At 55.6% G+C, this 13282-nt stretch overlaps 5 protein-coding genes across 5 annotated transcripts; all 5 read right to left on the bottom strand.

The window, feature by feature from the left end:
* Positions 1 to 98: 98 nt before the first annotated feature.
* LMH87_003530 (uncharacterized protein) lies at positions 99 to 1850 on the bottom strand (the record flags this gene model as incomplete). The annotated part of the gene is made up of 1 exon (XM_056194145.1): positions 99 to 1850. The coding sequence occupies one exon, from the start codon at positions 1848 to 1850 to the stop codon at positions 99 to 101; it is 1752 nt and encodes a 583-aa protein (XP_056048325.1).
* A 929-nt stretch (positions 1851 to 2779) lies between these two features.
* Positions 2780 to 3499, bottom strand: LMH87_003529 (uncharacterized protein; the record flags this gene model as incomplete). The annotated part of the gene is made up of 1 exon (XM_056194133.1): positions 2780 to 3499. The coding sequence occupies one exon, from the start codon at positions 3497 to 3499 to the stop codon at positions 2780 to 2782; it is 720 nt and encodes a 239-aa protein (XP_056048324.1).
* Positions 3500 to 4031: 532 nt separating this feature from the next.
* On the bottom strand, positions 4032 to 6242 carry LMH87_003528 (uncharacterized protein; the record flags this gene model as incomplete). Its single annotated transcript, XM_056194121.1, has 5 exons — positions 4032 to 4412; positions 4468 to 4663; positions 4716 to 5503; positions 5555 to 5986; positions 6081 to 6242. 5 exons carry the CDS (start codon positions 6240 to 6242, stop codon positions 4032 to 4034), a joined length of 1959 nt encoding a protein of 652 aa, XP_056048323.1.
* A 1078-nt stretch (positions 6243 to 7320) lies between these two features.
* Positions 7321 to 8130, bottom strand: LMH87_003527 (uncharacterized protein; the record flags this gene model as incomplete). Its single annotated transcript, XM_056194108.1, has 1 exon — positions 7321 to 8130. One exon carries the CDS (start codon positions 8128 to 8130, stop codon positions 7321 to 7323), a length of 810 nt encoding a protein of 269 aa, XP_056048322.1.
* Positions 8131 to 11850: 3720 nt separating this feature from the next.
* On the bottom strand, positions 11851 to 13033 carry LMH87_003526 (uncharacterized protein; the record flags this gene model as incomplete). The annotated part of the gene is made up of 3 exons (XM_056194095.1): positions 11851 to 11885; positions 11943 to 12323; positions 12391 to 13033. 3 exons carry the CDS (start codon positions 13031 to 13033, stop codon positions 11851 to 11853), a joined length of 1059 nt encoding a protein of 352 aa, XP_056048321.1.
* Between the last annotated feature and the right edge of the window lie 249 nt (positions 13034 to 13282).

Here is a 13282-nt window from a genome sequence, read left to right as displayed (position 1 = left end):
AAATTGTGTTGCAGAATTTGAAGCGCCATGAATGCTATGATGAATTCCCCCATCCCCGTTCTTTCTGCCTCCCTTTGTCGCTCTCTCCAAGTGCCATTTCATGGCTTTGCACTGTCGTCCTTGATGACCACATCGGGGTCCACCTCGGTGCCCAGGTCCCTGTCCTCCAGGAAGCGCCGTCCGAGGAGCTGCTCCGGCAGATACGTCTGGCTCACGCGGCCGTCGCGGTAGTTGGGCGGGTACTTGTACTCGGCGCCGCAGCCCAGGTCGCGCATCAGCCTGGTGGGGGCGTTGCGCAGGTGCAGGGGGACGGGCAGCGCGGCGACGCCGGGCTCGCGCAGGGCCGTGTAGGCGTTGTTGAGGCCGCGGTAGGCGCGGGTGCTCTTGGGGGCGAGGCAGAGGGCGACGGCGCAGTGGGCGAGGGGGATGCGCGCCTCGGGCATGCCAATCTGCTGCGCGGCCGTGTACGCGGCCGTGGCGAGGGGCAGCAGCGACGAGTCGGCGAGGCCGACGTCCTCGGACGCGATGACGACCATGCGCCGGGCGACGAACAGCGGGTCCTCGCCCGACTGCAGCATGCGCGCGAGGTAGTAGAGGGCGGCGTCGGCGTCGCCGCCGCGGACCGACTTGTGAAAGGCCGAGATGGTATCGTAGTGCTGGTCGCCGCCGCGGTCGTACACGAGCGTCTTGGTGAGGGCCGCCTTGATGCCGTCCTGCGTCATGCCGGGCCGGGCCGTCAGCGAGAGGGCCAGCTCGAGCAGGTTGAGCGCGGTGCGGGCGTCGCCGTCGGAGAAGCGCGCGAGGTAGCGCAGCATGTCGTCGTCGACGAGCTCGGTGGGCGGGTACGCGCCGGCCGCAGTCTCGGCGTCGCGGGCGCGCCGCAGGATGCCGGCGACGTCGTCGGTGCCGAGGGCCTGCAGGGTAAAGGTGCGGCAGCGGGAGAGCAGCGCGTGGACGACCTTGAACGAGGGGTTCTCGGTGGTGGCGCCGATGAGGGTGACGGTGCCCGCCTCGACGGGCCGCAGAAAGACGTCCTGCTGGGCCTTGTTGAAGCGGTGGATCTCGTCGCAGAAGATGATGGTGCGGCGGCCGGCGAGGGCGAGGTCGCTGGCGGCCTCCTGGAACAGCTTCTTGCACTCGCCGACGCTCGAGCTCGTGGCGTTGATCTCGACGAAGCGCCGCCCGGTGGCGTGGGCGATGCACCGCGCAATCGTCGTCTTGCCCGTGCCGGCGCTGCCCCAGAGGATCATGGACGGCACCCGGTCCGACTCGATGAGCGAGCGTAGCACGCCGTTGCGGCCGACGAGCTCCTGCCCGCACACGTCGTCGAGGGTCGTGGGCCGCATGCGCTCGGCCAGCGGCGCCGCCTTGCTGAGCTTGGTGCGCTTGACCAGCTTGCCGTTTTCAGGCGTCGTGGCGGCCGCAGGTGGTGGTGGCGGTGCTTGTGCTTGTGCTGCCGCTGCTGCTTCATCGACACTGGCGCCGTTTAGTGGCGGCACCTCGCTCAGATCGCCGACTCTCGGCAGGGGCGGGCTGATGTTGGCGTCGCTCGCGCCGGGGCCTTCGTCGAAGCCGCGCTTCCTGCCGATGAGCGGCACCGGCGTCACGAGCTTGGCGTCTCCATTTTGCTGCTGTCGTTTCGGCGCGGGCGTGGAGAAGAAGCTCGAGGCACTTCGTTTTTGTGTCGGCGGCGGCTGCTGCTGCTGCTGTGATGAGGCGGTCGTGCCGTTGGTGTCGGTCGAGGGTGACGACTCCTTGTCGACGATGAAGCTCGCGCAGCCAGAGTCGATGTGGCTATTGATTTCGGAGGACTTGACGGGCTTGTTGCATATTGGGCAATCGACAGACATGTGCGAGATGAACCGTGTGCAGGAAAAAAGAGTCAAGCTGTAGGTTTGGACAGTAAAGGCAAAAGCGAGGAGGTGAATATACAAAAGAGGTGGTTTGAGGCAGCTCGAAAAAATAGACGGGCTCACTGGGAAACGCGTTTAAGTGGCCAAAGAGAGCGAGCGCGTCACAGCGCTGTCGGCACAGTTGTACAGTGGGCTGGAGGTAATTCCGAGCGAACTGCCACCAAATCGCCATACATCAGCGCTCGGAATCACCTGGAGGCACTGTAGTTGTAGTTGCAGTGCAGTGCAGCGGGGCACCAGCTGTCAACCAGACAAGGCATTGTGTACAAGTCCTTTGTGAGGACTAACGTTACTGTCTCTTGAGGTCTTCCGTCCACAGGGAGTGGCATTTCTTCTTTCGAGAAAAAACCCTCCAGGGCTGTTTCCGTTCCCTACAAAGACGCTTCCACACCTTGCCTCGCGTCCTCGCACTCGACCTATATCGAAGAACGGAGATGTTAGTTAGATCCTGGGATTGCCCGGTCACCGACTCTAGGAGGCGGTATGTCAAGTAGATCAGGGGTTATGTACGAGTCCTTGCGAGGCTATCTTTTTCTTTTATGAATCTTTTTTTTTTTTTTTAGCGAAATACCAGCGTCATGGGCATGACATAAATGAGTCTGCATCAGTCTTTATGAATTGCTACTGTATCATTGACAAATGATTTATATCGCGCCAGGAATTGTCTTTCTTCATTTTCGTTTTTATTCGAGTTGGATTATCATGGTTCGGGTTCGTCTTCCTAGGAGCTCTATTGCTGAAGTCTTCTTCAACCTGTTGCCAGTGTCACCTAATCTTGTCTTAACGCTGCATGTGGCTCGCACGACCGTCTGCTCTACGATCCCGAAATCCCATATCATACACCACGTCTTCAATTCCACACTCTCTCAAAACAACCCTGGGACAAACCTCTTCGTCCTCGCGTGCCACTCCTCCCACTCCTTGCCAAACAGCTCCCTCAGCATCGCCTCCTCCTGGCGCACCCTCGTCGCCATCTGCTGCACCGCCAGCAGCCCAGCCCCTGCACACGCCGCCGCGCTCCATTCCCGCACGAGCGGCCACCACCTCGCCGGCACCAGGCACGCCGCGGCGCCGCCGTCCAGCCGCAGGAACACGGCGCCGCACGCCGCCGCCACCAGCCCCATGCCCGTGTAGCTCGGGTGCTGCACGTGCGCGTAGAGGCCCGTCGTCACCAGCCCGCCGCGCGGCCGGGTCAGCCCAAACGTGAAGCTCTCGCCCAGGCCGCCAAAGGCGCCCATGCGCAGCGGCGCCCCGACCAGGATGGCGAGCAGCGCGGCCGCCGTCAGCGGCGTCCAGGTGAAGAGCGCCGGGTTGCGCTGCGCGTCGCCGCCCGCCGGGCAGAGGAGCCTGGCCCGCGTCGCCGCGGGGGCCGCGGCCAGCGCGGCGTGGTAGAGGATGAGAAGCGACATGGCGGCCGCCGCGAGGTTGACCAAGACGGTGCTGCGCGCGAACCAGAGCGAGTCGGTCCGCCACGCCCGGTCCGCCGGCGTGCGGTTCGGCGGGAGGATGACGCGCACCGTGAGGTAGCCGGCCACGAGGACTGCGCCGGAAAAGGAGAGCTGGCGCAGAGAGTACTCAGTATCCATTGCGAGAGAGGGGGAGGGCGCCAATTTGGTATCGTGCATGGGAGTGATGGTTCAACTGGCCATGTTGTGGGAGGGAACGGGTACGTTTGTAGTGCGAGATCCGGCAATCTAGTCGTCACCAGCCGTTCCCCACGGCCGCTTCATCGGCTCGTAATGCCTAAACCACCCCCAGATTGTATACGAGTCGCATTTTTTTTTTACACTTTTTGAAAGGAAGCCTATAATACAAAAAAACTTGAATTTCTTTCTTGGACTGCCGTGCTTTATAGCTGTGAGACATTTCAGATACTAATGCAATTTTGAGTCGGTCGATAGGGTGCAAGACTCCAGAGTATGAACTGGCTCTTTAAAAACGTATGTACAGATAGCTTCGCCTCCCGAGATCTCCGAAAAAATAAATTTGCCGGCCTCCCTCCCCGAATATATTGCATCAAACGCCGCTTCCATGCTATGTCAGTCCATGCCGTAATGCGTCCCAGTAAGTGTCCTGAAAACAAAAATCACCGCCCACCGATCCATGCTACACCTTGTCCTAGTACGCCGTCTTAAGCGTCCGAATCTTGGGCGACAGCAGGCCACCTTCTGCCTTTCTTTTCCCGAGCACAGGCTCTGGGGTTCGTCTCGAGGCGCCAGGTGTGCCCTCTCGGTCCCGTGTAGCCTCGGCATAGCACGAGGCATGATAGGCGCGGTTCCGTACCAAGACTGCGTCCAACCATACCCACTCCTGTGCAGTGTCAAGCCACTTATTCTCAAACTTCTCCTGACAGATAGGGCAAACATTGTTGATGCCGCTGGTGGGTTCTGGAACCGGAATATATTTAGGAACCGAGGCAGTCTTGGACTGCTCTTCGGCCGAAGGCTCCGGCTGCGCGATGTGGTCTACGTCGACGACTTCTCGAGACCTAAGCCAATCCTGGATAGCATGTTAGTACAGTATACCCATATTCCAAGACAGAAAGTCGACTTACCTGTTGGTCAACGTACCAACTTCGGTGCGTGCCTCTCTTCTCTGCCTCGGCACTGCGCTGTTTCACCTTGAAATGCCAGTCCATATGAGCTCGTCTCTTCTTGTCACCCTCCATATTTCGCTTGAAACGCCTGCCACATTCAGCACAAGGCGATCCTAGCTCATCATACAGGGCGTGGATGATGTTGTCAGGTGATCTGTGATCCGGTCAGTACGTCATGATGCTTTCACACTACGAGCGCTACTCACTGTTGCTTTAACATGGCTTCATTGAGGCTTCCGGCTCCTATGTTGGGCAATCCAAAAGCGCCAGCCTTTGCTGCCGACAGAATACTGGCAATGTTGGCCGGGATAAGGGGTGGCGGAGCCGCAGCTTGGGCGACCGGTGGTGTTGGAGTGGCGGTTGGCGGCAGCATACCTGCTTGCCGCAGTCTATCGAGCAGAGACACTGCATTGTTTGGGGCCGCAGCGGCTGGTGTTGGAAGTTGGGCTGGGACAGGAGGAGGTGATCGGATTGCTCCCGACCCAGGGGGGTTAGGTGTGGTGTTGTTGGAATTGGATCCTGTTCTCGACATCAAGGCAGCGAGAGCTCCCTGACCCAGCAAAGCGTCAAGGGATACCTGTCCCTGCGGATGTTGGCCGGCAGGGGGGGCTGAAGGTTGGGTTACTTGTTGAAACTGCCCCGAGGATGGGCGCGTAGGTAGCAGGTTTTGCCCTGCATATGAAGGGGCCACGCTGGGCCTGGTTACAGCAGCAAGTTCAGTTACTTTGTTTTTAATGAGCTCAAGCTGGTCTGGAGGCAGTGTCGACTTTTGGACGACACTTTGGAGATCCGTCAATGCTTTAAGTCTGATCTGAATTCCCGCGTCATGCGGACTCTGTGAGAGCTCGGCATGTGTCGCTACAATCAGATTCTGGATATCCTGATTCAACTTGTCTACGTTTGTGCCCGGCGGTCCAGTGCCATATTGTCCAGGGGGCGGATAAGGTCCTTGTGGTTGGCCAGACTGTGGTGTGACTTGACGGAAATAGTTGGCCTGCCATTTGTCAGAAGGCTGAACAAGACGCAGATGGCGTTTTCGACTTACCGGAGGCTGACCCTGGTGCTGGCCAGGTACTGGTCCTCCATTCTGCGGCTGCCCTTGGCCGTCAACGACAGGATACCCGCGCATACCCGGCGGTGTAGGGGTGTTGCGGTGTGGCATCATGACTCCTCGTCCTCGCCCACCCATTGCACTTTGCGGCATCAAAGCCGCGCGTGCTCGCATGAGAGCATTCTCTATCGGCCGAACCAATTCGTGGGAGAAAACTGGCCTGGTGTCCATTGATCCGGGGACAGGGTCTTTCCACGTCTTGAGCATGTCCTCCATCCTCTTTCGCACGGCATTATCGACCATGGCGTATGATTCCATAAATATCTTGAACAGGTTTCGACCAAAATAGAGTGTGTAGGGAGTGCCAACATTCTTTACAATGGAGTCAAGCACATAGAGAGCAGGCAGCTTCTTAGCAGGGGGGGCCTAATTATTGGTCAGTATATCCTGATGGTGACTTTTGAGTTGCACATCTTTGACGAGCAATTCGTCATGTACCAATTATTGGTTTGACACCTACCTTGAGAATGTGTTGCTGCAGCACCTCGGCAATGGCCAAGGCATGCTCAGTGTTCTCTCGCGCGATGACAGTCAAGTTGCTAATCTCGAACCGCATGTTGGAGGAGAGGTCCTCGAGCGCGAGACGGTAGTCTTCCGCCACTTCATCTGATTCAGCCGACATTATGGCGGATCAGAGGCTTGCCTTTGTAAAAGTGTGCAGCGTAGGCTTTGCTTAAACCACGATGGAGAGACAGTGTAGAGTTGGAGATTTATAGAAGTGCGAAAATAATGCAGATGCAATTAAATCCTTTCCAGAGTCTAGGAGAATTATCTCGCTCCAGATAAAATTTACTCCCGAGGAAATGCAACGCTTGCAGAAGGGTATGTGTTTGCAAAGGGCAAGAACAAAAAAGCTCGCGAGGTCAATCAATGCGCTCCACCAAAATTCACGACAATGTTAGCATTGCCTTTTGGCTGACACGGCAAGAAAGAAACAGTTCAAATGGGCTTAGTATTCTATGATATGCAGTCACAACAGATGCCCAGCGCAACGTTTGCACAAACTTGCTGTGACTGCCTGCGGGAGAGACGCCTCGTCCTGGACTGTACACAGAGGTACCCAGCAGCGCGGACGTCTCTGTCCTTGGTACGAGAACAGAATTGGGACTTTGTATCGCCGCTGTGTGGTTCGCTTCGATGGTCGGTACAGGTCGAGTTGTCGGAGGATGATGATGGAGAGGAGCTGGGAAGCGATGTGGCAGGTCAGGTCGCGGTCGCAAGTTTCTAGACAATGAATCACGTGCGGCTTCCTCCATGTTAGCTCTCCACTTTTCCAAGTGCTTGGTGGCGGCAAATGCTATTTACGGCAAAAAGCCTAACCAATCTCTGTTCTTTTATAAAAACAATTTCATCTACAAGTCAGCTCCTTACTATTGCTCCTGTTGGCAAACAATCTGTACTTTTTATCTGAGGCTTCGTGGTACAACACGTCGCAGAAGGTCAAGGCCTTTGTACTCTTCATCATAGGGTTGATCACCTGAGCATAGTGAAGCGATAGCTAGCTTCCAATTTGGTTCAATCTTTTGTATTGTTTATTTTGTCTTTGCTGACATCTTCTTATTTGAATGAAGGAACCCTTCACAATCAACAATCATTCAGCCAGAAACATGATGAACGCCCAATGCTTGCCGTGGTATACCGTAATCGTACATGAAAAGTTGGCCAAATCCCAAACGCCATAAAATTAAAGACCGACATCATCAGTGGCGGGGAAGATGGTCCGCAACGGAATAGTGACTGCTGGCCCGGCGGCCATGCATTGGGTGCAAGGCCGTGTCGGGTCGCTTAAGCCCAGGGATAATAGGACTCGTGGTACCAGTCTGGTTCTGGCCGCCTGTAAACGGGCCGCTGATGATGGGCCGCCCGGCGTGTTCGCTGTTGTCGTTGTCGGCGCCGCGGTTGAAGATTTTGCTCATGAACTTGCTCTTGGTCTTTTCGTTGCGAACAGATGAGGCTGGGCTGGCGCTGTAGCTGGGGAGGGTGGTGCAATCGGCCGCCAGCGAGCCGTGTGCACGGATGTCGCGCGAAGTGATGCCTTGCTTGGCGTCGCGCCAGACGAGGGCGCAGATGATGTTGAGGGCGCCAAAGATGATGCAAAGGATGCCCGCGGAGAGTACGAGCTTGGAAAAGTGACCAGAAAAGGCGTCCGTGTCGTAGCCCTGCTCGTTCAATGATCCCAGGATGTGGCAGCCGATGATGATGATGGCGGCGCCCATCCAGGCGACGCCGTGAGAGTCGGACAGAACTGGCCAGGAGTCGCGGTAAAAGTTGCGGATGAATCTGATGACGGGAAACTCGGCCATGATGATGAAGAGGCAGCCCATGGAGGTGAAGAATAGCGACATGCACTGGAAGACGAAAAACGACTTGTACTTGTCCACCTGGATCATGAGAACCCAGCAGCCGGCGGCGGCGGCGAGAAGGGTGATGACGGTGCAGACGCGCAGGGCCTGGAGCACAAAGTACCCGGCCCCATGGAGGGACCCGAGGCTCAACATTCCGCAGAGCATGATGATATTGGTCGGAAGGGGGGAATGTGGGTGTCTGAGGTTATTTCAAACGCTTCTTGTGCGCGAGGTGTAGTTGCAGTGGTCGTTGGAACACGGTATTCTGGAGGGTTGTAAGTGGCGTGTCGTGGATAGAATATCGGAAAGTAGAGTTGAGTGAATAAGTGATGGCAGCTACATACATTGTATGAGTTTTGATGTGCAGTAAAAGAAGTGTCTGACCAGCAGAGTGAATCAAGATGACTGGAGTCGTTCGTATTGTAACGGGCAAATGCGTAAAGATGCGTAGTGAAGATGCGTAAAATTGAGGAAGGAGAGAGTAGAGGCGACGGCACCAGTCCCGCGGCGGTTGTAATGTTTATAGGTAGTAGGAAAAAAAACCTGAAAGAAGTAATGGACAAAGGAAAAACAGCTTAGTAGATGCTATGTCAGTAGAAGTGAACAAAAGGCATTGTCGTTGGGCCACAATAGGAAAAAGAAGAAACTGGAGGAGCAAGTGAATGGGACGAGGCAATGGGGCAGAGCAGGCAGCTTTAATAAATCTGAATAAGTGCACACTGTTGGCGCTCTGGGAAACGTCGCACCGTGTATCAAACGCGCTACACCTCCGGAATATGGCACTGAGTGGCAATGAATAGAAGGAACAATTGAATCATGGTCGGTCAGCGATCTATTTCCAGCATGATGCGTCTTCTGCTTCTGTGCTGGCCTGGCCTCCCAGGCCGCTGGAGCAGGCGACTCCACCGCCCCGGCTGTTTGAGGAGGAGAAGCCTGATGCCCTGAGATCCAATCGGTCAGTTGGCAAACCAGGGTATCTGGGGGCTTCGGACCAGAACCAGTGGTGAGAAGCTCATGGACGGCATGTTTCATGGCCAGCGCGTCAGGCCGCTGATGGTGTGCGATGGCGCAGGATGGTGTGTAGCGTTTGGTGGCCGCGGTGTCTCACGGCGGGCGTGCCTGGTGGCGGAGAGCAAAGAAAACCACAAAAATAGAAAAAGAATACTTGCGTCAGGAACGATACTGCCCCGCTGGGCCAGGGGCAGCTCCCATCGTCCGTAAGAAGAGAAAGAAAGAAAAAAAGACGACTATTATCTCGGGTGAGAGCTTGAGTGACGTGAAGGGCATCCCAAGATGGAAGCGCTAAGAGTGAATGATTGGGTGTTGATGGCCGGCGCAGGGTTTCAGGGACTGGGCGGCAACTAAAACGCTGGGCCCACCCGCTGTGGATGGTGATGGTTCCCTCAGCCTGTTAACGTAGTTAGTAGCCCTGTAACTGTAAGTGCCCGTTCTGGGCGACCTTTTTCTGCCTTTTTTTTTTCTTTTATCAAAAGTCACATTTTTACGAGTTCGCCTGTCCAGGCGTTTATTTTTGGCAACCCTGTCTTCCGAGAACGGCCCCGCATGCTGCTCACAGGGTCCCCCGTGGCACCAAACCATGGGGTGTAGCAAAAATCAAGCCGTGCCTATCAGTTGCTTTGAAAAAAGGAAACTGGCCGAAGTTGGCAAAACAACGGGATTGACAGTGGTTAGGAATAACTCAAAAAACAAGAGATGTGCAGAAAGACAATCCAGACTCTCGTGTCAATCAAGCCACTCCTTCTTGTCATTGTCATTGTAGCGACGCCTTTGTTGGTCACTACAAGGTGTTGTGCCAAGCGGCAATACACTATCTGGTGTTTCACGGTTCAAGGCGGCACTAGATCGAATGGCTCAAATCAGATTTTGATACATTCCTTGATAGTCTGAGTATGGGCAGTCTTGATTGTCGAGATACCCCTTACTAGCAGTTTCAAACACCACGTGCACAATGTTCCTCATTGCGACATTCGACGGCCATGAAAGCGGCGCTTGGAACTATAACTAGTAGAGCTGTGCCCCAGGCCGCCACTCTGTTGTTGCGGCTCTCTTGTATAACTTCCTTCGCCATCCCTGTCACTGGTGTATTTTCCAACGCCAACATTGACCATGAATCTGGACATCCTCGGCTCCATCATCAAACTACTGGCTCTACCACTCTTCATTCGTTGCATCCACGTCCATGTCCTTGTTGCAGGCACGACCTATTTATCAAAGGACCAGTCTTTACTAATTCGAGTATCACTCTAAAGTACATGGGTGACTGAGCAGATACCTGGTCTGGGAGGCATCGGCAGGGTCGCGCTTATACATAATGCATGGTGTTCAACTCTACAACATTGCAGTACGACAGGTTCATTTTGTACGAACCGCCCTTTAAACATGAGTATATTGCGCACAAGCTTATCAAGTTATAATTCCAAACTTACTGCATTTTTCTACGCCTGTTACATCTGGTAGGAACATGCCCGGAAAGCTTATTAGTAGCGCCGCGCTGTGTAAGTGTGACTTGGACACCTGGTTTTAACCGCCCAAGGCAGAAGTCAAGCCTCGGCCCAGTCAAAAGAATGGATAGAAAATGTAGAGAATTAGGAGGAAATTCCTTAGCTGAAGAAGATTGAGCAAATTTGGCGTGAGCCGGATCAGATCCAGCTAATAACATCCTACCACCGTTTAGACCACATGCGCGCCTCCATACCTACCTAGGTAGCCCGAGCGTCCCACCCAAACCAAAAATGCCCTCAGTGGCAGCCAGCTGGCGGAAACGCTGAGCCGATTTTTTCCCTCCTTCTTCCACCCTCCTCTTCAGCTTGCGAGCAGCGCCCTTGGTACTCCTCCGTGTCACTCTCTGCCCTCCGCCCGTCGTCTCACCCGAATAAACGAATACAATGGCTCGCGGCAATCAGAGAGACAAGGCTCGCGAGGCCAACCAAAAGAAAATGGCCGCTCAGGTACCATTGCCCCCCACGGGTCGCTAGGCGCAATCCCCTCGCTGCCACCACGACCAACGACTCTTGTCCATAGCCGTCGCGATACTAACGTCAATCTTTTCCTTTTTCTCGCGAAACAGAAGAAGGGCAGTAGTATGAGCGGCACCGAGATGCAGCGCGCCAAGGAGAGCGCCGCCGAGATTATGCGCGCGAAGCAGGCCGCCGGTGCGAACAATCTTGTCTGCGTGCAACGTTGTGATGCACTCGCTAACATGCCTTTTTTAACGAATAGCCGAGGCCAAGAAAGCTGAAACCAAGAAGTAAGGCGATGCCTCCCATGAGAAATAGCCCGTCGAGACGACAAAATCTACCACAATCGACACGATAAGCCAGCGACGCTTCTCCCAATACTTGACATTTCCCTCTGCCGGCGCATACAACTGAGGTGCGGTGTTTTGGGCGCCTGAATTTACAAGATAGCCTGGCGATATGGTTGCGTATATTTGAAATTAATTTTTTCCCCTCCATTTTAGATAGATGATTTCCTTCTGTCAATGCGAGCTGTTCATGTTCCCATGTTCTACCTATTCATGGCTGTTTTCGGTGCTTGCAACTGCTACCATGATGTTGGCAATCTCACGACAACGACGATGCGCAAACCGCCGCACAGGCAGGCACAGACACAGGCCCACGACGAAAAACGAGGCAGGCTTTACTTGAGAGTTGCTTCATTATTTTTTCCCCGTCCAAGGATACGTACCAGCCATATATATACCAATTTCAACAGACAAAAAGAAAAAGGGAAAAATCAAATCATGCCTCTCCGGAGAAGGCCGATACATGGCAAAAAGAGGAAACAACGAAAAGTACTCGGCGCAATTCACCATGCAAAACTCATATCAACGACTCCAACCTCTACCCCCGATTCACGGCTTACTTAGCGCATGGCAGCCATGGTGGTGGGCAAAGCACCTGTCTGCTGTTAGCGGGTTGCTCACTTGAAGGATGCTGAATGATTTCTGTACTCACCACCGAATCCACCAAAGGCACCGGCGCCCTGAGCGGCAGCAGGGAAGCCGCCGGCGTTGCAAGCAACGACGCAGGTGCAGCTGCCGTCGGCACCGACAGTTCCTTTGCCTGGGGTGGCGCCAGTGTTGCCCTCGGCACCGCCAGCAGGAGGCGACGGCGCCTCACTGGTGCCGGCCTTGGGCTGCTCAGCGTTGGCGGGAGGGGGAGGGGCAGGGGCAGCACCGCCGGGCTGGTTGGTACCGCCGGTAATGGGGGTAGCTTCGCCGGTGCCGTTCTGGGAGATGGCCATGGACTGGAACATGGCTTGCGTCTTTTCAGCGGTGGGGTTGATGGAGAAGACCATGCCCTTGCCGCAGTGACCCTTTTGCTTGCAGTAGAACCCTGGGGTTTTTGCGTTAGCACACAGCTGAGCACGACAAATTTTGCTTTTTTGTTGCGTCCGACTTACAGAGTGGGGTGGTGGCCGTAACCTGCATAGCGACCTGAGGGGGAGGCGAGACGGTGTTGTTGGGGTTGGCGAGGAAGCCAGAGTCCATGCCGCCCATCATGGCCTTGCAGGGCGTGTTGAAGGGCGACTGCGTCACGGTGTGGTTCTGGGAGAGGAACTCGAAGACGACCGAGTCGCCGACAGGAACGCTGAGCTGGTCGGGCTGGAAGACGAGGCCGCCCGGGCCGCCGACCTTGACGGTGTGGCTGGCGCCGGTGGCGGGGACGGTGGCCGTCTGGCCCTCCTTGATGGTCGTCGTGGCGCCGCCGGCGATGGGGACAGCGGTGGCCTCGCCGGGGCCGGCCGTGACGGTCTTGGTGACGGTGACCTGCTTGGCGATGGTGGTGGTCTCGGCCTTGCCGCCCGGGTTGGCCCAGATGATGATGACGCCGCTGCCGGATTCGAGGTTGACGCCGCCGCGGTTCTTGCCGCCGTTGGCGTTGCCGCCGCCGTTGCCCTCGATAATGGTCACGCCACGATCTTCAAGCTCGCTCGCGGCTTCGCCCCGCGCGTTGAGGCTGACGGGGTAGGTGTTGCGCAGTCTGTTGCTGGCGGCCATGGCGAGAGGCGCGACGGCCAGAGTGACGGATGTTGACCACTTCATGATGGCTGTGGGGATTGATTTCTTCTTGTGTGTTGTTTTGTGGACGCGGGTTGTTTGTTCCTCGCAGAGGAATCAAAAAGATTGATTATATATGTTGCTGGTAAAGTAGTTATGAGTACCTGCTCGTGTAAGTCTGAGGACGAAAGGACTGGTATGAAGTAAAAAGAGTGCAACTCTCGTAGACAGAACAGAAGGAAAGAAGAAGGAGAGAGAAAAAACGAAGGCGATGGGTTTACCGACGAAGAAAAG

The sequence above is a fragment of the Akanthomyces muscarius genome, chromosome 2 (assembly GCF_028009165.1).
Source record: "Akanthomyces muscarius strain Ve6 chromosome 2, whole genome shotgun sequence".
Classification (NCBI taxonomy): domain Eukaryota; kingdom Fungi; phylum Ascomycota; class Sordariomycetes; order Hypocreales; family Cordycipitaceae; genus Akanthomyces; species Akanthomyces muscarius.
The sequence above is the reverse complement of the archived record's forward strand: the minus strand, read 5'-3'. Positions and strand labels throughout refer to the sequence as shown.